Source organism: Typha angustifolia, chromosome 7, assembly GCF_048772165.1.
Source record: "Typha angustifolia cultivar Huaian chromosome 7, ASM4877216v1, whole genome shotgun sequence".
NCBI classification, from domain to species: Eukaryota; Viridiplantae; Streptophyta; class Magnoliopsida; order Poales; family Typhaceae; genus Typha; species Typha angustifolia.
This window is the reverse complement of record NC_133245.1, coordinates 17599219-17622803: the sequence shown is the minus strand read 5'-3', so window position 1 is coordinate 17622803 and position 23585 is coordinate 17599219. Positions and strand designations below refer to the sequence as shown.

At 38.0% G+C, this 23585-nt stretch overlaps 3 protein-coding genes across 3 annotated transcripts; all 3 read right to left on the bottom strand.

The window, feature by feature from the left end:
* Positions 1-34: 34 nt before the first annotated feature.
* LOC140762136 (tobamovirus multiplication protein 2A-like) lies at positions 35-3810 on the bottom strand. Its single transcript, XM_073099752.1, has 7 exons — positions 3573-3810; positions 3133-3416; positions 1445-1544; positions 1116-1196; positions 925-1029; positions 603-809; positions 35-509 (listed from the first exon to the last, which is right to left on the bottom strand). Exons 2-7 carry the CDS (start codon positions 3384-3386, stop codon positions 402-404), a joined length of 855 nt encoding a protein of 284 aa, XP_072955853.1. The 5' UTR covers positions 3387-3416; positions 3573-3810; the 3' UTR covers positions 35-401.
* A 757-nt stretch (positions 3811-4567) lies between these two features.
* On the bottom strand, positions 4568-12642 carry LOC140762135 (putative ABC transporter C family member 15). The gene is made up of 11 exons (XM_073099751.1): positions 12396-12642; positions 9159-11515; positions 8511-8597; positions 7680-8348; positions 7369-7533; positions 6935-7229; positions 6619-6833; positions 5991-6296; positions 5394-5457; positions 5049-5288; positions 4568-4932 (listed from the first exon to the last, which is right to left on the bottom strand). Exons 1-11 carry the CDS (start codon positions 12490-12492, stop codon positions 4799-4801), a joined length of 4629 nt encoding a protein of 1542 aa, XP_072955852.1. The 5' UTR covers positions 12493-12642; the 3' UTR covers positions 4568-4798.
* A 3448-nt stretch (positions 12643-16090) lies between these two features.
* LOC140763234 (two-component response regulator-like APRR2) lies at positions 16091-20050 on the bottom strand. The gene is made up of 12 exons (XM_073101326.1): positions 19797-20050; positions 19462-19623; positions 19165-19244; positions 19015-19081; positions 18586-18632; positions 18354-18431; positions 17654-18250; positions 17377-17517; positions 17016-17288; positions 16864-16929; positions 16708-16776; positions 16091-16561 (listed from the first exon to the last, which is right to left on the bottom strand). Exons 2-12 carry the CDS (start codon positions 19589-19591, stop codon positions 16379-16381), a joined length of 1731 nt encoding a protein of 576 aa, XP_072957427.1. The 5' UTR covers positions 19592-19623; positions 19797-20050; the 3' UTR covers positions 16091-16378.
* Between the last annotated feature and the right edge of the window lie 3535 nt (positions 20051-23585).

The following is a 23585-nucleotide window of genomic DNA, read 5'->3' as shown; positions in this document are numbered from 1 at the left end:
ATAATAATACGATAAGATGTAAGAAGGATCACAATACAAAATTGACAGACCGTAACATTCATTAACTTCTACCATGCAGCATCTCTGCAGTCCATCCAAAGTTTCTACAACTTGGTTTCCATCATGGGGACATCAAGTCCTCTCTCACAAATAATGCAACAACAAAAAAAAAACAAGAGAAAAAGAAATAACTCGATCAAGTTCTGCAAGACAAGTTCCGAATCTTTACACCTCATTGGGATAGAGCATAAAGAGGTTTGTCGTGAAATGTCTAGTAGTAAATCAAAATTAGACACCAGTGTACACATACATCTTTGGAACACAGTACAATATTTTTCACAGGCAGTGACTAGCAAACCATGCTCATGGAGATCATCTCAGTCCACCGTCAGCCGCGAGCTCTACAGTATGGCACAACGGCCAGTCTCTTCTGCGGGAGGTGCTGTCGCTTGTTGATATCTGCTCCTGTCTGTTGGATTGTATGTGAACTGTGATGTATCTAGGCCATACTGATTAAAAAACAAAGAAAACAAATAGAAATTATTACTTAATAATAGTCCAAGGATCAAGCAGAAAAATATGAACTAATAAGATGGAAGAACCTTTTCCCTCAACCGCTGGCTCCAGGCATCACTCCGAGTGGGACGTTGATCGAGAGAAGGGACAGGCACCCCAGTAGCTGGAACTCCTTGCCTATTGATAAATGGCTGCCGCATGTCGTTTCTTGGGGCAATGTATTCATCATCACTATCATATTCAGGAGGTCGGTTTGCGGCCCTCACGATAAGTGCTAAGATGAGAACCAATGCCTGCATATCAAGCAACCTGCGTCAACTTGGTAGTTTCTGAGGTAATTATGTAATCTTAGCATCAGAGCTTAAAATTGTTAAGAACTGCAAACGAAAATATTGGATCTTTCTGTACCTCCAAAATAACAGCTCCTAGAGCAACCCATTTTGCTATTTTCCAGTTGTCGTCCAAAAAATCATATATCATGTCAAAGTTCCCAGTTTTATCCGTTGGAATTAACTGCACAAGAAATAAATTTGAGTGATACAGTCATCAAGAAAAGCAGGAGATGAAGTAATTTAAAATTTGCGAGAAGAAAGCCTCACATCTTTCCAGCTATGATCAAAGAATATGAATGCTGCAGCCCCCAGCTCAACTAGGATCAACAAGACTACTAAGAAAGAGTACTGTTGGGGGGGGTCAAGGAAGCCATACCCTTGGTTGTAACAAACAATATTGCTGCATAAAGAATGTCTTTATGCAGAAGGAAAGCATTCACAACTATTTCCAAGTATAACTAAAAACATCATCCATAATGAAAACAAAGAACAAGGACCTGCTAATTATTCGTGCACTTTTTGTGCTTCCTCTGTTTAATAAGATTGAAAATGAAAAAAGAAAAATTGATGGCTCCAAGTTTATGATGTCAGGATACACAAGATAGGCAACATCCATTCCTTGTTACTGTTCCAATACAGCCAAAGAAAGATATTATGAAGATGATCGCTCCAACACCAATGAACAAATAGATGAACCTGCAAAGTATCAAAGTGTTGTCAAGTAACTAAAACATACAAATGTCGTTTGAATTGTTAGACACGATATGAAGTCAATCTAGTTAGGCATCAAGTTTCATATGTGTGATAATTAGGAGGCAGTCATACTCCTTGTAAAGGAACAATGAGGCGTGAGCGGCTTTACACCAACCTCATGATAGAGTGTAAAGATTTATAATATATTACCATGCTAGAGAGTACAGATTTGGAATGTAATACCACTTTTAGAAACTATACAAAAACCACCTAATAAAAGCCAAAGTTGGGCCACATCTCAAGGATGTTTAAAAAGACGTTGTATCAACTAATGATGAGCTTGATAAGAGCTATATTAAAGGAAAATAAATACAAACCAACTGATTAATCCAGGTAATCCTTTATTTTATACATATTACAAGCATGGTTAGAGTGCGAACCAGCAAACATGGGCAGCCAAGTAATTTTAGAAATATCAAAGTAAAACCAATACACTTTACTCTAATTCCCAAAATATGGTAGTTATAATAGCTAGAATGGTGGTATACTGGTATAGCATGAACGAAAAGCATAGTTGTATGTGTTATGATCTTCTGTCTTTAAATCCCTACAGGAAACTAAAGAAGACGAAGAAAAACAACCGTTACATGGAAAGTAGGCTTTCTCTCATTTACCTTCTCCACTACTTTTTTATGCCAAAAAAATAAAATAAACATATTTATACATATAGAGCACGCATTTCCAGTCAGCAACATAATCTTTGATCAGATATAAAGATTTCACAAGTAAGAAACAAAATTATGTACTTGCATAAAGTAGAAACTAGAAACACTAGTAAAGACAAATCTGTAAATCTTCCTCATTCTATGACACTTTGAGGTTTACATCTACATTGATCATACATTGATAGATGCAACCACACTCATAAACTCTTCCCACATCATCAAAGAACATCATTATGAGTGCGAACCAGCGAACATGGGTAGCCAAGTAATTTTAGAAATATCAAAGTAAAACCAATACACTTTACTCTAATTCCTAAAATATGGTAGTTATAATAGCTAGAATGGTGGTATACTGGTATAGCATGAACAAAAAGCATAGTTATATGTGTTATGATCTTTTGTCTTTAGAACCCTATAGGAAACTAAAGAAGAGGAAGAAAAACAATCATTACATGGAACGTAGGCTTTCTCTCATTTACCTTCTCCACTACTTTTTTATGCCAAAGTAATAAAATAAACATATTTATAGATATAGAGCACTCATTTCCAGTCAGCAACATAATCTTTGATCAGATATAAAGATTTCACAAGTAAGAAACAAAATTATGTACTTGCATAAAGTAGAAACTAGCTACACTAGTAAAGACAAATCTGTGAATCTTCCTCATTCCATGACACTTTGAGGTTTACATCTACATTGATCATACATTGATAGCTGCAACCATACTCATAAACTCTTCCCACATCATCAAAGAACATCGTTATGAGGCACCAAGAAGCTAATTCATTTTAATCAACGGAAAGTTATATCTTTTCATCAGGACCACCTATAACAATCCACAATTAGAAGAAAAAGATGGTCATACCAAGCTTTCGGCAGCTTGTCGAGGATACTATCTGACAGCACGACAACAGCGAGCATGGGGCGGCCAAGTTTCAAGAACTCGGGGTTACCGCTCACTGGCGATATGGGATCGTTACCATCGTCGTCATCCCCAGAAGAGATCTTGGTCCACTCTACCAATAAGTACACCCCGTACCCGATCATCGCTAATCCAGTGATCGTTAGAAGAAAGTTGAGAAGCTTCAATAGGCATTCCCAGAATCCTCGGCACGCCATGACCAATCAAAACAGCGAAGGTACCGAAATCTTTGAGAAAGATGAGATTTTGAATCAGAATTGTGAAGAAATCACCGTTCTTACAACAAAAATACGAGAAAATTGCAAGGAAAAATGGTGAAATAGAGGGATTTCACGCCAAATTGAAGGCTGGAGCAAAAAAAGGGGGAAATTAAAAGAAATTACCTGAATAAATTTAGCCTTGTTGGTACAGTAGGTCGATCGGCGACCTAAAGGTCTTCTCTTCCTCCATTTTCCAACTCCATCTCTTTTTATTGTACTTTTCTAATTTCCCTTCCGACTTCAATTTTTTTAATGCAATCGCCGCATCGGCGGATAACACTGGGCTGCCCACCACGTGGCGCAATCAGAGGTCGTCTCTTGCTGTGATGGACGGTCCAGAATTGGGTCACACGACAAGCGGCGGTGGGGTCTGACCTCACGTAAACAGTTGTCGCCTTCTTCTCGGCGTTAGCATCTCACTTCCCGACCTCTATTTATGAATAGCCCCTCTCATTTCACCTGTTGCATCGAAGATTCTTATAATCGTGACGACGTGTTAAATAGTGGTTGTAGTTGGACAAGAGTTGTTTCAACCATGCGTTGGAGCCGATCACGTTAGAGGAAGGTCTTATCCGTCGGTATTGGGTCCCACTTCTTGCATCCGAAGCTAAGGGTCAAAAGACACGCAGGTGATCGAAGGCGACAGCGATAAATATCCATACGTGCCGGCGAGTTTAGCGCGGTCGTTCGATTTGCTTTCGCTTGTTGATCTTGGAACAAGTAAACTTGCTCTCGAATTCTTGCACAGTTGATGTTCGAGATATTGCCTGAGTTAGATTGGACGCTTTTGCTATATTTTTATGGATTTACGTTGTGTTTATCTAATATTATCATCACGGATAGCTTGACATAAAGCATGCCATCCTCGTAGGATGTCATATTAGTTTAGGTAAGACTTGCAATCTTTAATTTGGATCACGTGTTTGATGTTTTGGTTGGTCTTTTCTTTATTTCGTACTCTTTGGGCTTGACTCAATTCTAAATTTCCATAGAAAACCGGTTAGATTAGTGATCCAAATTAAATGTGTGTGATGATTGATGATATATCGATTATAAATAATTACTACATAGTTAATAGCTTGTATCAGTGCTTCCAAGATGTGAAATGCATTGGATGGTAAACCGCAAGTTATAACCGCAACTTTATTATTGAATTATGTTCAACTGTTATGCTTGGATGAGCTACAATAATCATTTTTCGTACTCTATGTTGCATATAGCAGGGCTCCAGAATCTGGAATCTCATGCCACAGGCCCTTTCGACTGCCTCATGCTTTCTAAGTATCCTTCTGGGCTTCCGGAGCACCTTCATATGATATCATGGAAATATTGCAAAAGGTTCTGAAAATTTATGAGATACTCGAAGTGCCTGTTGTGTCGTTTAAGCTCTGTGATCGCAGTGAGTATTCCTTTATAAACTTAGAGAATGCCGAATCCTCCCTTTCCAGCAACCTGGATGGACTATCATATTCTAGAATCCTTCCTGCTCAAATAAGAGAATCAACTGAATCAATTGTACCATATAAATCAAGTAAAACTAAATTCAGTTTACCTCTTTTATCTTGTCTATAAATATTCTAATATTAGAAAAACTCTTACCTTCACTGAGAACAAGAATGAGGTCACTATCTATGACTGTGTGAATTCTGTGAGCTATTGTTACAACAGTGCAGTCTTTAAATTCACGGCGGATTGTTTCTTGGATGATTCCATCAGTAGCAGAGTCAACCGAAGCAGTTGCTTCATCAAGAACGAGAATGTTGCTCCTCTTCAACAGAACTCTTCCAAGACAAAACAACTGCCTCTGTCCAACACTCCAGTTCTCCCCATTTTCGACAACTGCAAGAAACTGCTTGTAAAATTTCTAGTGATGCTATTTGAGTAGGTAGTGCATTGAAGTCAAGTTTTATGCTATTATATACATTATGAAAGGACAAATCTTACCTGTCGAATCCAGCTTCTTCTCACTTTCACGGATTAGGTCACCAAGCTGACACTTATCCAATACCTGCCATAGTAAGCTCGTTACATTTTACAATTTACTCCTCATTTATTTCCCTAAAAAGTTGTTCTTTGTGGTAGAAGATTGTTTTGGTAGGCTGTTAAATGTGTTGCAACTAACTTCTTTTATGACTGACATGAATAGCTGATGTTTAAGCATTCCAGACCAAATTGGCTAAGAGTTGGCAGAAATACAGAAAACAGTAAGAACATATGCTTCAGCTTTTCATCTTCATGGAGCAGATTATATTCTCACATTTCTATCTGTATTCTGGTTACGATGATAAGTTGGTAACATTTGATAACTTACGTTGCTCTCTTGCTTTTCTTACTTTGTCATTATTTTTTCTGCTGATTGGATGCATGTAAGGTGTCACAATATTATTACTGGTATTATAATTTCTGACATAGCAGTTAGACCTTAATAACTTCAGAACATATTTACTTAAATCTTTCAATGAATTTTCAGAAATATCCTTCCAATCATAGCAACAGAAATCTTGTTTCGTTATGAATTAACGGGAAGATTTATGAACTTGCCTCCCATATACGCTGATCTGAGTATTCCTTCAGTGGATCAAGATTTCCTCTCACAGTGCCCTCGAACATTGTTGGGTCCTGAGGGATGATGCTAAGCCTGGATCGCAAATCATGAAGACCTATCTTGCAGATGTCTACATCGTCAATATCAATTGTTCCTTCCCTTGGTTCAACAATCCGGAAAAGGGCTTGGATTAAAGTTGATTTCCCACTACCAGTTCTTCCTACAACACCTACCTTTTTCCTTCCTGGAATTGTACATGTTATATTCCTTAGTACAGATGGTAGGTGCTCTGCATATCTAACCTGTTGAAGAAGATAAATCATATTGAAGTGAAACACAAATTCCAATTAGAAGTAAAATTAGGCCTTTCATTAGGGTAATAATTTCGCACACATCAAAATGCAAGCATCTATATCTCTTCACATATTTGAATTATTTTCCAGAAACTATCAGCAGGATCATGCAAGTGTATTATAACTCTCACTCTTAGATGGAGTCATTTTGCAGACCTTTTCTTTTCTTTTGTATGTGTGCATTTATTAGCATATAAGCATGTCTTTCACACTTTTGTGCAGATTTATGTGTATAAGAATGTCATGTCCATGATAAGAATTAGCATCATACCTCCAAGTTCTTAATGTATATAGTTCCATTTTCTGGCCAATTGTTTGGTGGCCTGCAGTCTTCGACCAGTAAAGGAGCTTCACTACGAATTCTAGAGTATTGCAGTATTCTTTCAACTGAGATCATTTTATTTTCTGCATTGCATATATTCCAGATGATAGTTGCAAGTTGTGAATTAAGATTTAATCCATAAGTCACTGCCAGTCCAGCGATGCCTGCCCAAATAAACAACAAATAGGAAGGCTTAACATATAGCAGTAACAGAAAATTTGAAAGCTTCTGTTTTAACCAAGGATATAGATTAACTAAAACTCACTTGGATTTATAAAACCTTCAGGAAGGCTGACAAGCAAAACCAACGAGAATGCAAAGACAAAATTGGATAGCAAGTTCAGTCTGAAGGAAAGCCATTCCAATGCAGAAATATTATGGAACCATGGCCTGGAGTGTCTATCAATGAGACCGAGGTTTACTTTGCTGAACCGGTCTTCCTGTTCAAATGCTCTGATAGTTGCAGCACCAGAAAGTGTTTCTGCAAAATGATGAAGGATTGGAGCTCTTTGAATTCCCGATAGGCGTGCCAGTTCTCTAGCTGTTGGTATGTAATATCGCTGCAGTGACAGTATTGTTAAGGATTCAATTTTCTATTTCCTTAATATCTTCAGAAAAGTCACTGCAATTATTAGTTCTATCAAAGTTGACCTGCACAACTTCTAGTCTAAGGGATATTTAGGGTATGAGACCTCTTACCTGATACCACATGCAGATCACTGTCACCGGAATGAAGATGGCAAAAACTGGCCATGCAACTTGTGACATTACTGCGATGGTGCCCAGAATTTGTATTACTGAAAATGCACACCAGCCTAACTTTCCTGATATTTCCAAATCTAGCACGCTTTGATCTGTGGAGACCTATTAGATGAGAGAAGTCTTTAAGAAGTCCAAACATTATGTGCATGGGTTGTATTCTACATGGCCAAAACAACCACCTAACCTTCAGTTCCAACTACTAGGAGTCAATATGTTCTACATGGATGCCAGAGTTAAATAATACTCACCCTATTTAAGATTCTCCCTGTTGGTGTGGAATCAAAGAAGGACATAGGTGCACGCATGATGCAGTGGAGCATGTTCTTGAAGAACTTTTCTGACGTCAGAAGTCCAACCACTGCTACAAGCATGGCGCGTATCAAGACACAAAATGAACTTCCAATTGATAAGCATATATATACTAAGAAGAGGAAATTGATTCCCACTGGTGGGTCAGTTTCTGTTGTTGGAGGAGAAGCCCATGCCATCCAATAGTTGCTTGCTACCTGAAGTATTTGGAAGAATGACTGTGCTATGATAATTAATGGTATTAATGAGCCACCTCGAAGAGCTCTCAGGTATGTCAAATAGACCTGCTTGCCAATGCCTCCTTTTTCTCTTTCTTCATCTTGCATTAGCTTCCCTCTTTCTGTGATATCTTGACAAAGATCTTGTCCAGACTCTTGCTTACTTATACCTTGGAATTGAGTATTTGTTTCTTCTTCATCACAGTCATTACTGCTTGATACTTTTGCTACTCCTATGCTATCTATTGAAAAATTTCTGCTTGAATTTTCGGCACTGAGAATAGATTCAAGAGCTTGGCTGTGAGCTCCGACTAAAATCTCAAACCCGATGTTTTGTTGAAGAAGCTCATGAAATCGTCCTGCTTGTGCAATCCTACCATTTTTCATCACCTATTATGTTGCATCTTATTATCAGTAATATCTAACCAAATAATGTCAGCAGTGTACATGTCAGAAAAAATTTCTTTAGATGTTATCTGGTTATTGTACTGTGTTTTCTGAAAGTATTTAGCATATTGATTTACAATGCTAAATATGCTCTTTTCTGCTTACCAGGATAAGGTCTGCAGCTGGAAGAAATTCAACTTGGTGGGTAACATAAAGTATAGTTTTGTCTTTAAGGAACCCCATCAGGCAATCCTGCATAAAACATGATATAGGTCTTTGAGCATGAGGATAAATACTCATGATTGATGCTGATTTAGGAATCACATAATTGGAAAATGAGTGAATCTGGGAGGAAAATGTTGAGATGGATAAGTAATACTTCTAGAAAAAAGAGAACAAAAACTAAAAAGTAACTATACCAGATTACCTGTTGGTAAGCTTGAAGTAGCATTAATCAAGGATAAGATGCAGAAATAGCATCTAGGATAGTCTTTTTTATATTTAACAAAGACTACACAATGAGGAGAATTGGTTCAAATCAGGTCGAAGGTACATGCCTTTTCCGACCACTCATAGGGAGTTTATTGTCAAGGGAGAGGACAGCCAAAGTATGTAGGATAGAGAAAATGGGCAAAATATGATGACCCTCTAATCACTGGATTACATTTGGAAGTGTCAGAACCAAGAATATCTCAGAGCATTGCATAGTATAAGAAAGAGAATTAACAATAATGCTACTTTTCGCTAGATGAGGAAAAGGATGCACAAGGCATATGCTATAATATCCAGGTATGAGCAATTGCCAAATCAAACCTTGAAAAGTTGGCTCCCTGTCTGTGCATCTACTGCACTGAAAGGGTCATCAAGAAGGTAAATGTCGGCATCCTGGTAGACTGCTCTTGCTATTTGGATCCGTTGCTTCTGCCCTCCACTCATGTTAATTCCTCTTTCGCCAATCTCTGTCAGGTCACCATTAGCAAAGAGCTCAAGGTCTTTTACCAATGCACATGCTTGTATAGTCTTTTCATATTTGTCGCTTTCATATGGATGTCCAAAGAGAATGTTTTCTCTGACATTCCCAGATAGAATCCATGGGGACTGAGGGACATATGCTTTTGTACCACTAATTTTTACCGTTCCTCCCAATCTTGGTATTTCTCCAAGTATGCCTGATAATAAACTAGTTTTTCCTGACCCAACTGTCCCACAAATAGCAACTTTCATTCCTCTTTTCACCTTCAACTGTATATCTTCGAGTGTCGGAAGTTTGGATTCAGCATCCCAACTGAATATCCCATGATCAATCTCTATGTCAAACTCTGCTTTGTATCTTGCAATTAACTCAACTGCATCAGATTTTATTTCATCTTCTTGGAGGTACATGGCGACCCTGTCAGCTGAAACTTTTCCCTGTGCAAGTGCTGAAAGCAAATCCGGGAGAGTGAAGATCGGTTCCTGTAGCATCCGGAAAGTTGCTAATGCAGAGAGAACTCTACCAGCTGTAAGAGGGATCCCCATCAATATACATGATCCGAATGTCACAGCTGAAATGAACGTGGGTGCTCCCCAAAATATGAAGGTTGTGAATGCCTGCAGTCTTAAAGACTTCCACAGCCAGTTATATTCAGTGCCTCGCAAGTCTTCTAACTTGTGAAGATACTCGATGTCCCAAGCTTGAAGTTTCAAAATCTTCATGCTTCGAAGAACTTCTGATGTTGCTTTCATTCTGTCATCTTTTGACTCCATGATCTTGGACTGGAATCGTTTCTGTATTCTAGTCAAAGGGATATTGAGAGCCATAATTATGACTGTCGCTGCTAATCCCACCAAAGCCCCCAAACCGAGATTTTTATGAAGAACATATATTGCCAAGGAGACTTGTATGGGTAACATCCATATGACATTTACAAACCATACAACATCAGTAATTCTTTGGATATCTACACTCATATAGTTGATGATTTCTCCACTAGTATGGTTCTGTCTAGACTGGCTTGAAAGACGAAGTCCCTTTTGATATATCTGGGATATTAGAGAAGCCCTAAGGCGCATTCCAAGCTGTCTAGCTCGGAAAACCCATTGTCTCTGAGCCACAGTCTCCGCAATTTTAGCACTTAGAAATGTAGCTGCAAGAATGTAGCCTCTTTTCAATCCTTGCTGTCTTTCTCCACCTAGGAACATGACTAAATCATTAATTAGAGATGGCCCTACATAAGAAGCACTTGCACTTACAATTGCAAAGCCCGCATTAATTGCTGCTTTGTTTCTAACGAATATGAAGATTGCTCTGTAGATTGATGTGGTCCTCAAGCCACACCTTTCTGTTATACTCTTCAAGATATTGCCAAATGAGTTAGAGCTGAACTCAGCAGAGTCTTTTATATCAATATCTGGTACTTCGTCCTGTTCTAGAGGCTTTTTGAGTCCAATGGCAAAAAGGGGGTTAAGCCAAGAGAAAGTGACCAGTTGTGGAAAACTTGCTCTTCCATATGGAGAATGCCTCTTAGTTTCTTTATGCTCTTCTGTTGATGTATGCAATAACGGCTCTGTTGTGCTGCTATGTCTGAAGCTGATCCCTGTTTTCCCTCTGAAAGATATAACTAACAGATATGTGCAAGAAAGAAGCATCAACAGATCTGTATATTCTTGCACTTCTAATGATGCATTGTCCAAGAAAATGGATTTTATATCGATTATTAAGCAGATGACTGACTGAAAGAAGCTGCATATCCACCAAGCTCTGACAATCTGAGGAAGCTTCATACATTTTGTTTGCTGAAAATTGAATATTGCTACCAACAGAAGTATCCATGATATTGACTGGAGTATTTCTGCTAGACCTGACAACCAGTAATTGCAATGGTTTCCATTTCCTTGTGACAGCAAAAATATTAGTCTCAGCAAGTGACAGATTAACATCAGTAAGCAGCACATTTTGCTGGCTTGGTATGAGATACCCAAGCTCATGTCTTCTGATCTATGCTCCTCCGGAGAAGACTTATAACTTGTTGTCTTGATTCTATGCCTGTAACAATTGATTCTTTTGTATAGAAACTGAGCTGAGAAGCTAACAATAAACACAAGATGGATGAACACAAAAAGAATTGCCCAGGAACAAGGTGAAATCATCTGCGGCAGCCATCCTTTCCAATATAGCAGTAAATGAGTATCTGCAGAGCCATGAGATCAAGTCATCCATGACCCAGAAACGAAGAATAAAAGGTAATGGGCATAGGTAATATAATAATTTGTTTATCTTCACCTTTCTTTAGTAAAACATATTATAGTTTTCTCTTATTTTGTTATTGATCATATGTGAAAGTTACAGTTAGGATCTTTCTTTGCTAAGTTGGCTTTTGTATGGTGTGCTTTCATTTCTTTATTCAGTTAAATGTTTTCGTTCAAATTAATATGCAGTATGGCTGAACTTTCAGCATAATGTTTAATTCAGCTCAATTCATGGTAACACATAATGCTTTCAATGTTCATGACAGTATTCACCATACTATTTAGCAGTCCAGAGTATTGAATTTAAGTCACATCAAAGATTAGGAAAAAGGTAATATAGATCCTTAATGTATGGCCTTCTTTTCTGATTCACAGGATGTTAACAAAGTAAACAAAATCTATCCCTGTATGTTCTATTGACTGTGTAACTATTTTCATTACTAAAGATATCATTTGCTAAGCTCATATAGTGATGTGTTCTATGTGCAATATATAAACAGTTCGTTCAAACTTCAAAGTAATATATTGGGATATCAATTATTGAAGTTGTGAAGTGTAAACCACCTTGTACACTGAAAAGTTGAACTGCAACTTGTATGTCTAGATGTGAGATTGTCTTATATTTATTAACCATACACTTAATTTTAAATATCTTAAAATGTTCATGTAAACTACTTCTCGGACGTGGCATGAGTTTATATTCCCCTAGGCACATCGCTTATCTTTAATTTCTTTTCATCTACATGGAAATCATCCAGAAGGAGAACAAAATATCATAGTCTACAAATTTGTAACTAAACAGCTTCATGAGATAGATCTTACTTGACAAATCAAACATTTCATCGAACAACTGCTTCGGTTGGCTCATTCTTGTGACTGCTTCCTTGGCAATTCTTAGAACTGGGTTTTCTCTATCCATTGGTGCAACAAAGGCCAGGACTTGTTGTAGACCACAAGGGAAGAGAAAAAGAGAATGCAGTGGTAAAGAGCAACAGGTTAATATAGAAAAAGTTGAGGGTGAGTTTGAGCAGCGTGAGGGTGAGGGTGAGGGTGAGGGTGAGGGTGAGGGTGACAAAGACTCTGACGCAGGCTTCTATTAGGAACAAACTTTTGTAGTTAGTTTAATGCATGGGTTTGTTTGGAGGTGGTGTTGGCATTTGGAAAAAAGAGACAGCAATACAAAAAGGCAGAAAAATCCTGAGCATTAAGGGAGAGATCTCACATGGTTGTTTTTTTGAAAGTGGACGCCTTTGTTGTTGTTTTTTCTTTTGGACAGAGTAGTTGGAGGACTCTCTGATTATGAGATTGTCATGGTTTTCTTAATTTGGTGGAGAGCATTATAATATGGATGGACTCCAAAGAGAAACAGGAAGTCTAATGCAAAGAATATTAAAAAAAAAAACAACCCTTAATTTGCCTCTTCTGTGAGATCCAACTTTGCACCCAAGAGAAGAAAAATTTATGAGAAGATAATTAAATTTTAGGGTGAGAAAGGAGAAATAGATAGAAAATTGTCTCTTTAAATGAAAAATAATTTTTCTTTTCTTTTCTTTCTTTCTGTTTTTTCTTAGTTTAGAATATCTTCTTTATCTGGTTTTGGCAATTGGCTTCTATTTTGGTCCTAGTTGAAGCCAGCTTCGACGAACAAGGATAGAGACTAACAACTTGATCTGACATTACTATCTGCCTACGTATTAGCTTAGGTAGTATATCATTATATAGGTTCAGTCTAAAATTCTTCTGTTCTTTGTATAAAAATGGGGCTTTTCTATCACCACCTATATTTTAGATTAAATTGGCAAAACTACTTGGAAAAGATATATTTGCAAGAAATTATTATATCCAACTAGTTCATAAGGACTTTTATCAGTATATTTTGTTTTCCTACGAAATATCCCTTATGTTCTCTTCCTTTCATTGACCTTTGCAACAAAAAGTGGGCAGTTTAATTATTTTATATGTCAAAAGAGGGATGTTTTTCCAGTAATGGCAAAATGTAGGTGATGATTCGCAAAAATCTCTTAAACTCGACCTGCTACTATATATATATATATATATATATATATATATATATATAGTCTATGACCAGAGAACCAAAAAAACAAAGTGATACAAGAGTGACACATCTTTGCTTCCTTCATGTACATGTCATCAAAAAATTCTGGTGATTGGAGCCATCTACTTGTTATTGATAAGATTCATCAGCTTTTATGGCCAATCACTTTGTCAGTTCCTAGGCTGCAAAAATGACATTTAAACTAGGATATAAGCTGGTGCATTTCTTCCTCATGAGACAAGCTCTGTTACTTAAGCAATGAAAGCGTCACATTATGACAGAAACATAAGTTATTTGTGCTTAAGCTCAAATTTTCCACAAAGTCAAGTTAAGCTAATAGTTATATAGTTCATTGTTGACCTCCAAGAGATTGAAAGACGACATTTAACTTAGGATATAAGCTGGTGCATTTCTTTCGTAAGAGAAGATCTTTATTACTTGAGCAACAAGTTAAGCTAATAGTTTTATAGTTCGTTGTTGACCTCCAAGAGATTGAAAGACGACATTTAACTTAGGATATAAGCTGGTGCATTTCTTTCGTAAGAGAAGATCTTTGTTACTTGAGCAACAAGTTAAGCTAATAGTTTTATAGTTCATTGTTGACCTCCAAGAGATTGAAAGACGACATTTAACTTAGGATATAAGCTGGTGCATTTCTTTCGTAAGAGAAGATCTTTGTTACTTAAGCAATGATAACATCATATTAGTGACAGAAATATAAGCTGTTTGTACCTAAGCTCATTTTTTTCACCAAGGTCAAGTTAAGTCAATAGTTTTATATTTCATTGTTAACTGCTGCACTTCTTTCCTACTTAATGATTAAAGGCAAAGCCACTATCTCCTTTATACTAAAGACAAGTGTTTTTTTATCAAGGCATGGCAGATGAGTCACCTTCTGCTTTCTGAACTCCTTTTAACTAGTCTCACTTTTTCTTTGCAGGCTCTACATGAGCATCTTTCCACCAAATCATCACATGGGTATCAACTTCAGAGTTCATTGAACTCAAGTTGCGGTGCCCAGTGAGTCTAATAAGGAATGGCTCACACAAATCTCAAGAATAAGCTCTTAATATATACCCACTTACCAAGGTGATTTTTATAAGTTGTCTGAACAAAGGGATACTGCCAAATTCTTTAAGCAGTTCAAATTCGCTCATTGGAATATCCTCGTCCTTGATTGGAATCATGCTATGCTGTCTCCAAGGATGGATCAATGAACCAGAGTGAACAAAAGAATTGGAAAGTGGTGAAAGTTGAAAGACTGAAAGGGACTTTGGGCTTTGGCTTGCATGCTTGCATGAAGTGGGGGGACAAAAGAAAATGGGCAGATGGGGATTAGATTGCTGGTGCTGCCACTTTGTGATCTTGGAAGCATATGAGTGTTTCTGTAAGCATTCAACAAATATTAGGTTTTGTAAGGCACTTATGGTAGTGGTAGGACTTCTGGGATCTTCTCCTCTAAGTTAGTGGAACTCCACTCCTGTTGGGGGATAAAAAGGACAGCTCTATACTGTGTTTCACATCTGTATATTGTTCGATATTTTATTGTGGTTGAAAACAAAAGTATTGTGGTATCAAGTTCATCTCATCTTGGTCATGTACACCTCTTTGCTTTCATCAAAGGCTGATGTATATGAAAAATATTGGAGAATCTAGTATGAACTCAAAGGTGGAACGTCAATTATCACAGGTGTCACATTTACACGCCAGGAGTTACATGATTGAAACTTTTCCATCTTATATTTAGGCATAGATCTTTTCCAGATCTTCCTCTCAAACTATTGGCCAACTCTTTGTTCACTCACAATGTCCCTGTACCAAAAAGGGCTTAAGTGCGTCCAAGATTAGCATGCTGTGTACTGAAAGCAGGATAAGAGAGATTCCAACAAGGACTGACCTTGTGGAAAGGGAACTTCTGAAGATAAACTCGGATACTACGTGATTGCTTAGAATTCATCTCTGTGACGAAATTATTCCTCGGCCCAAATTTATCCCCCACACAACTAGTCCTTGTTGATCAAAGATTTCGAAATGCGATATTAATGGTTTGATAACGAAATTTAAACATACAGTAATGACTTTTTAGTTGCGTCCAGAATCAACATTTTTAATATGAACACAAGGATGCATGCGTTACTTAAGGACTAAATACTAATTAAGAGATCAAGAATAATACGTGCAGGTGATATATCTACCAGGGAGGTTGCCTTAGCATAATATTTAGATAGAGAAGTCCATAGTTATAAATTTAAATTATTAACTCGTGGGAAAATTTTTTTTTTTTTTTCTGGTAAGACCTCTAATAGATAGATGAAAAGAAGTGCTGTTATTCTATAGATGCATATATATTTTATAATTGAGAGAACCCCATTTTATTATTCAAAGAAAGAGAAAAAAAGAAGTAAAGAGACTGTGACGTGGCTGGATATCCAATGTGGATACATCACACGTGGCAGACAGATAGCATCGGGGCCACCAAGGGAGGCGACCAACTCTGGCTCCTCACATCAGTAAAGAAAAAGGAGTTTCGACATAACATTATTATAGAAAACGGCGCCCAGAAGACGACGTCGGGAAGGGAAAGGAAGGGATGAATTGGAGGACCCGAAACGGGACAAGCAACAAGACACCACATCTCGGGTCCCACAACCGCCTTTTATTTACAGCCACATGTCGGCTAGCCGAAAAGGCGCGAGACGACGTGACACGCCTCTCCGCCACGGAAGAAAAAGCCGGGTTGGGCGGAAAGTCACCCGCGTGCGCTTCGTAGACCAGGGGTGGGGATGTGGGTGCACGGTGGGACGGTGCGGATACCCTTCCGGTGTAGCTCGGCGAGGACGGCGTCGGTGGAGGGTGGCTTGAGGCCTAAAGGGAGGGGAAGCCACGGCTTGCTCATCGCCTCCTTTACCACTTCGTCGATCACCTCCTCGCCCTAATTAACATCAATATAATCAGTGATTTCTTTTTTCTTCATTTTGCACCCCTAACATTATATTTTATTACAGTTTAATACAAAACACTCAATTTGGGGTTTAAATATATCTATATAAACTAATGGATCGTAAGCAGTAAGATTACCAGATGAGAGCCATTGGAATCTTTGTTCCTATCTCTGAAAACATCCGAGATATTGCTCATGAGTGGCCTCTGCAATTGATAAGGAATCCATGAATGAGATGTCTATATAGATATTTCTATTAAAAAAATCATGATGGTGAGAGAGTTTGCACTCACTGGAGAAGGGATGGGCATATGGCCATATGGGGGAATCACTGGGCAACCCCATGCATCAGGATGGATCTGAAACACAACGGCAGAGTAATGCCAATAGGATCAAGAGGATTACAATGATGACAATATATAGAATATTTTGGTGGCTTGCTTACCCCAGGGTAAGTGTTCCAATGCCAAGTTTCTGGAGGTGGATGCCATCCTTGAAATCCAGCAGTTCCCCACAAATGAGCACCAGGGTGGTGATAACTTTGGTAATTCCAAGCAGGGTAGAGCTGGCTTTGTGGAACACCATAGCTGGGGTGATGAAATGGAGGGTATGCCATCAGTGGCTTTTGCATGTACCCCCTTGCAGTGAGATCACCCTGTGTCTGCCATCTATTGTTTTCATCCTTCGGCAGGATATGCCTTCTATGCATTCGATATTTCTGCAAGATATATAGACAGTATTGTCAATCACGCATTTGCTTTTGTTATATGATCTTCATGTTTTCTCTGATGAACCATTCAGCTGACCTGCAAATGGCTAGCAATATTGTGCCTGGTCAAGCCTTCCACTTTCATCAAATCCAGGATCTTTGAAGGGATGGCTTGGTCTATCCCCAGCTGCTCTACAGCTTGAACAAATCTTTTGTGCAGTTCTGGAGTCCAGTCAACCTGATGCACCCAAAGATTAAACTAGATTCATCAAAAGAGGTTTTGTTTTTTAAACTCTGTAACTTAACCAAAGACCAGGCTTATGTAACTTCAGGGAATTTAGAGGGGAAAAAGTTATAGTTAGTTTGTATTATACCTTAGTCTTCTTTTTGTTGCTTCTGCTTCCATGTGAGAAAGAATTACTATTAGGAAGTGATCTCTTTTTCTTTTGGTCATCTACTCTAGACTCAACAATACATTCACAATGCAAATTGGAATGAGAGCCTTCTTTAACAGCACTGCACTCATCAGTTCTGGAACTGCCTGCTGAATTAACCTCCTCTTCTAGGGTGGCATCTTCCGGCCTCGAGGGCAAAACTTCCTTATTACTAGGTGCAACAACTGAATTGTTGCAGGTATTGTCGACGGATTTTGATTTATAGTTATCTAATTTCCTCACTTGTATCAAGTCTTTGGCATCCTCCATGCTATCCTTTTCTGTTGAGCAGTTATTTCTTTCTTCAGATTCTCCATTATCCAATAGTCTTCCTCCTTGATTCAATTGTGGAGTCGATGGCTCATCGAACCTATCATTTTCTATTGCATTTTCATGATTCTTCTCCATGCTTTCAGATTTACATGTGATTTCAGATTTTCCTTCAGCTGCTTCTGATTCATGCTGAAGCACTGAAACAACTTTCTCCTTGATTGGTTTCAACGATTTGGAGAGGGCATTCTCCCCCGTGTTAAGTGCCTGATCAGGATTAATCAACTCAGAAGTCGGAAACATTTCAATGTTTCACTTCATGATTAGGTAATTTAGAGATTTGAAGCATATAATTTAGATCCAAATTCACCTTGTGAACCACATGCTGCCATATGTTTCGCAATTTGTCTTCTGATAAAGGTTTCTGAAGAAACTCTGCTGCACCAATCTGGGCCAGAAATAGGGAAGACGAATACTTCTTAGGCTCGTCATGTAGCATTGTTCTAAAGATATGATGCTTGATAATACTAAAACAACCATACACATACATAACTTCATGTAGATATGTATGTGTAGAAGCATTATAAGTAAACGAAGCTTACTGCGATACACTTCATCATGGTGTTTAGGCAACAAACATTTGAAATAACTGCACAGAAAAGAAACACAAATTGCGACGTTAATACCCAGTTAAGGTGCACAATCTAATTCTGCTCTTCTTCAGTATCAGAACCATAAGTATGAGCAGGAAAGCAGGGTAGAGATGCAACTGCAAATACATAATACACATAACTCCAACTTGCCCCCACATCAAAGTGAAACCATAAGTACTTATTCTCAAATTTATCTTCAAATGTCGAGCGATTAATATATGCATGACAGAAAGATGTTCAACTATATATGACTAATGACACTGTGCCTGCAAGAACCTTATTGACCCCCATGGAATTATGCATCCAGCACTAGGCTTCAACATACTAGCAAAAAGGAATTGGAGAATTATCAGGGCTAGTGTCTGCAGTTGGGCTCACCTATAACGGGAAGTTCCCGAGCCATTTCGAGAAATCTGAAGCTCTCTTGGCTGTTGTCAGTCGTAACCTACAAACAGTAGTTGCTACTTAGATACAAACTTATCATACTATTTCACTCCCGTTGCTATAATTCCACAAGATCGTCATTACCTCCATAACAGCAACATGGAAATTCCCTGCCTTCTTCGAGATTGCTTCTAGTGCCTCTTGGTTGTTGCAATACAAAGAAACTGCAAACATGCAATGTGTCAGGAGTTAAACAAGTGATCTGAATGACGAGAGCAAGCACACAAAAAAAAATAAAAATAAAAAATAAAATAAAAAATCTCAATTTTCCAAACAAGCTGGGAACATCACTAGTGTCCAAAAACTTGCTTTTTTTTTACAACCACTTAATTAAGCTATAGTGATATTTGACCAAAAGGGGAGCGCAAAAGATAAATGTACCAATGTAGTCCATCTCTTCGAGCTTCATCTTGGTTTCAGCAGCTGAAGTGGCGTCCTCATCAAGGAGGAGAACCCTGAGGCCTTTTGGGAAGTCCTTCCACATAACCATATCATCAGGAGAGCAAACCATTTCCTGCTTCGCATCCTTCCTCTGGCATAAATCTATTTGACGACCCCATGAAACACTCAATAAAACCCCAAGTCCAAAACTCTGGTAAAAATAGCTTGGAACAAACAAAATGGCTCAAGACCCAGATCAGATCTCTGGCCTGGAACTAACTCAAAGATTCCAAGAACCCAAGAAAAGCTTTTGCATGATGGTATATAGTATATACCATGTCATGAAGAAGAGCACAAGACCCAGAAACCCATCAAGAGATCTTCTGTACTATATCAAGAAAGGTATCATGAGAAGCATCATTAGAACATGAGCATATATCAAAAGCTACACAGGAAAACAAGGGCAGAAAGGAGGCCTAATGGGTTTCTTCCTATAGAGCTAGACAAGTGCTCTCTCTCTCTCTCTCTCTCTCTCTCTCTAATTGGACTTTTCTTGCTCTGCTTTCTGTCAAGTGGCAAAGAGAGAGAGGAGAGGGGTCGGTGCGAGAGTTATATGCAGCGTAAATAGTGCGGTTGGTTGATGGATGTGGAATACTGTCTTTACGTGTGAGGTTGCTGTCAGCTGCTCCAGGCCACAAGATAGAACTCACAACTGTACATATATCATAGGAAAAACTATAACAAGTCTATTAAAAAAAATCTTCGAGATTAGTACTATTAAAAATCTTAGATAATATCCTGGCTGGATGCCTTGGTCTTCAGACCTCTGCAGAGGTTATTATCATCCCCCTCTTATTTTCTCAAGCATACGATGGGAGTCTGGGGGGACCAATTTGCTTTCATTAAGCTTACGTTACTTTTACGTCGGCACAGGAATTCTCTCTGTTATTTGACTTTAATTTAACAGGACAATGAATCATATAAGCTAAAACTCCTTTTCCCTACTGATATTCCGTTTCTCTGCTACTATTTCTCTAGTTTGCTCCTATTGCAACATTGAATTTAAGTACGGACTAAGTTTTATTCTTTGTACGTTAGGACATCATATATTTTCTAACTAGTCTTTACCCGTGCTTAATTCTCAATATATAGCCCATGGTATTAGTTAGGAGCCTCATCATTAATTAGTTAACCCTAGTTAGTGGTCCATTCCACATTATATTGTGTCTGGTCCACCAGCCACTAGACCTCACTCAGATCGAACTTTGATGTCTCTATCATAACTCACTTAGTATCAGGACAATCTTATTGCCAAAACACCGGTATTATATACCTAAATTACCTACGTATGATGTACGTATTATACATATATACGCACGCACGCATGCATTCATAAGGTGAAACTTTTTTCACTTCGAGTCTTGAGATGGACCACAGTTTAATTTGCACTGTATCCACAACCACCATCTGTCAACATGAGGTGGCATTGAATATGAGGTATAAATAGCGCCACGTCAACAGGACAGTGAGATGGGGTACACATTCTCACGTGCCACTTGGGGGGTGAGGTCACGGGTGGTAGCTCACGAGGTTGATCTTGAGATGGGCAACAGCCAACAGAGTAAGTTTGATACTGTAGACTGTATGTATAACTAATAAATGAAGATAAAAATTTAAGGAGTTTTAGAAACTTTGATCCATTGATGGATAGATAGATAGATCACAACTGGATAACTGTTATATATAGATAGATCAAAAGTCCACGTCTAGATAGCCCCATAAATATATAAATTCTCTTGTTGGTTTTTCTATCCTGCCCAACAACTCTTAGACCCTATCCATAGCCATCAATAGATAGGCATGCAGTTCCAAGTCTTCAAATCCAACAGCAACCACAACTTCATTCTTCTCTGCAGTTATTAACCCTTTTTGTGTTTCAAGGCATACTGTTTACAACTCAATGATGCAGCAGTGCAAGCAGGATATGTTTGGGTCGTCTGACAGTGCAAGAGATAAACTTCAATGTTCTGAGAACTGAAAGCTTTCAAATTAAGAGCCTTGAAGAGCTACAACTATGTCCTCTTCTGAGTAGTCATAGAGAAATTAGCATCAAGGAGGAAAAAGTCAAGTCATCTAATCTAATCAAGCTTAGCAGGATAAGAAAGTGAGGTTAACTTCACTTGTTCTATCATACCATAAGTACTTATCCTTCTTTTTATCTGCCAGGCTATCTCTCTATTGTCTGATCAATATTCCACTAAGATGGCGAGCCATATCAAAGCTATTCTGCTAGTGTTTCACTGTGATCTGTCGTGCAACCTTAGACGAGAATTTAAGCATACAAGAACAGTATGGTGATTGGTGAATGAGATAAAGTGCCGAGTCTAACCAATGGAAGGTGGTTGGTTGCAGGATCACGTTCATACCACTGTAGTCTGCAAGCTATTCAAATATCCAACAGCAACGGATGACTCATCTTGTCAGGTGTGCTATTGTACTACGCCACGGAAGTGCGAACATCACCTGGAAAAGGAAAAGGGTGGTGGAAATTCTTGTATCACAATCACCTCTACTTTTATGAGAAATAATAGGCTTATGAATTAGAACGGGGGGAATGTACGAGAGTTAACAAAGGTTGACGAAGGAGAAGGAAGAAAAGAAAATGCTGTAAGAAAGTAGATAGTAAGATCCACGATGGTCCAATTAGCTCTAACTAAGATCCACGATGGGTTAGAGCTTTGAAGTCGAAAATTTCATTACCATGCTCTATAAATCTTCTGCCGGATAATTCACAATCACCTCTACTTATTCTAGCGTTATACGTTTATATAAATTCGTTTGTGATTTGATCTAGAAAAACTGAAATGTCTAGTTTCAAACCATGTTTGAGAATGAATGCTTGTAATGCACCAATTGTTCTCTACATACAACGCCCTTATTCAAATTAAGTGACTTGTACAAAGCCCTTATTCAAGATACTTGGGGCTACTGACATAGCACCTAGTCTGAAATTAGTTATTAAAAAAGAAAAAAGAGAGAATAAGCAACAAAGAGAGAAAGCTACCCATCATACAGTGTCGGTTGGAGAGAGTTTATACTACGATATGATGCTAGACAGGACACATGACCTGGCAGCCAATTTATTGGAAATGAAGCAATAGATCTAAGATTAACTGCCACCAAAAATTAGGTTCCAGTAAGATGCTGTGGAAGGGAATTAGGAAATCTCCACATTGAAATGGGCCAGTTCCTTTTATTCCAAAGTGCAGAAAACTGTGGGTGGAAAAGATCATTGCATGTCGTCATGTGAGTCATATTGTGGGCTCAATTAGTCACTAATTGACCATTAGCCCTCAATATTTTGAAAGCTCAGTTGTCCCTAGCTACAGTTACCAGATGTTTTTGCACACCCTTCCACTGAAAGAAACCAGACAGCTGATTAGCTACACTTGAAATGCACTTCCCGCCGGCACATCCTTAATATTTCCAAGACCCAACACATTCCTGAGACCAAAGAAGTAAGTCTTAGCCTCATCTTTGAAGTGATTGTTTCGATGACTTGAAACCATAATCTCTTGCATGGAATGGATAAGTACCATCACAGCTTCGAGGAGACAAAATCTAATATTTGCAAAACAAATTATCTTTACTTTTGATTCAGTTTTATTACTTCTTAGCCGATGGAATAGGCACAAATATTCTAAATTTTAATATTAAAAAAGGCAAATAAAGAATAATAAATTTGTGTCGAAAATTTATGATTGTTTTATATCAAATGACAAAAATAACTTTAAATATATATTAAAGTAAAAATAATAAATAATAAAATTTTAAAATAATATTATTTTTTATTAGAATTGCATATTTAAAATATTCTATATATCTAATAACTGTGCATTATGAAGAGTTATAAATCCACAGTATAAAAATAACTCTTTATATAAAAAAAACCATAGACTAGATAAAAATACACCGCAAGTTAATACAATATTATAAACATGCAATACTATGTAAGCAAGTGAGATAGCTTAAAGAACTTCAAAATATGCTTATAAGGATATAACATATTGATACTGAGAATCAAACATAACTGCTTTCGTGCGGCTCGCCATTGCACAGTGGCA

Excerpts from the sequence above, each read along its gene's own strand:
- LOC140762135 (XM_073099751.1), bottom strand. The coding sequence starts at position 12,492 with ATGGATAGAGAAAACCCAGTTCTAAGAATTGCCAAGGAAGCAGTCACA. Across the intron at positions 11,516-12,395 it reads TGAAATGTTTGATTTGTCAA|ATACTCATTTACTGCTATAT; the intron begins GTAAGATCTATC and ends ATGGCTCTGCAG. Across the intron at positions 4,933-5,048 it reads CATTCTTGTTCTCAGTGAAG|GAAGGATTCTAGAATATGAT; the intron begins GTAAGAGTTTTT and ends TTATTTGAGCAG.
- LOC140763234 (XM_073101326.1), bottom strand. The coding sequence starts at position 19,591 with ATGGTTTGCTCTCCTGATGATATGGTTATGTGGAAGGACTTCCCAAAA. Across the intron at positions 19,245-19,461 it reads CGAAGAGATGGACTACATTG|TTTCTTTGTATTGCAACAAC; the intron begins GTACATTTATCT and ends GCATGTTTGCAG. Across the intron at positions 17,518-17,653 it reads GCAACAAAAAGAAGACTAAG|GTTGACTGGACTCCAGAACT; the intron begins GTATAATACAAA and ends TGGGTGCATCAG.
- LOC140762136 (XM_073099752.1), bottom strand. The coding sequence starts at position 3,386 with ATGGCGTGCCGAGGATTCTGGGAATGCCTATTGAAGCTTCTCAACTTT. Across the intron at positions 1,545-3,132 it reads GACAAGCTGCCGAAAGCTTG|GTTCATCTATTTGTTCATTG; the intron begins GTATGACCATCT and ends GATACTTTGCAG. Across the intron at positions 510-602 it reads GCCAGCGGTTGAGGGAAAAG|TATGGCCTAGATACATCACA; the intron begins GTTCTTCCATCT and ends TTTTTTAATCAG.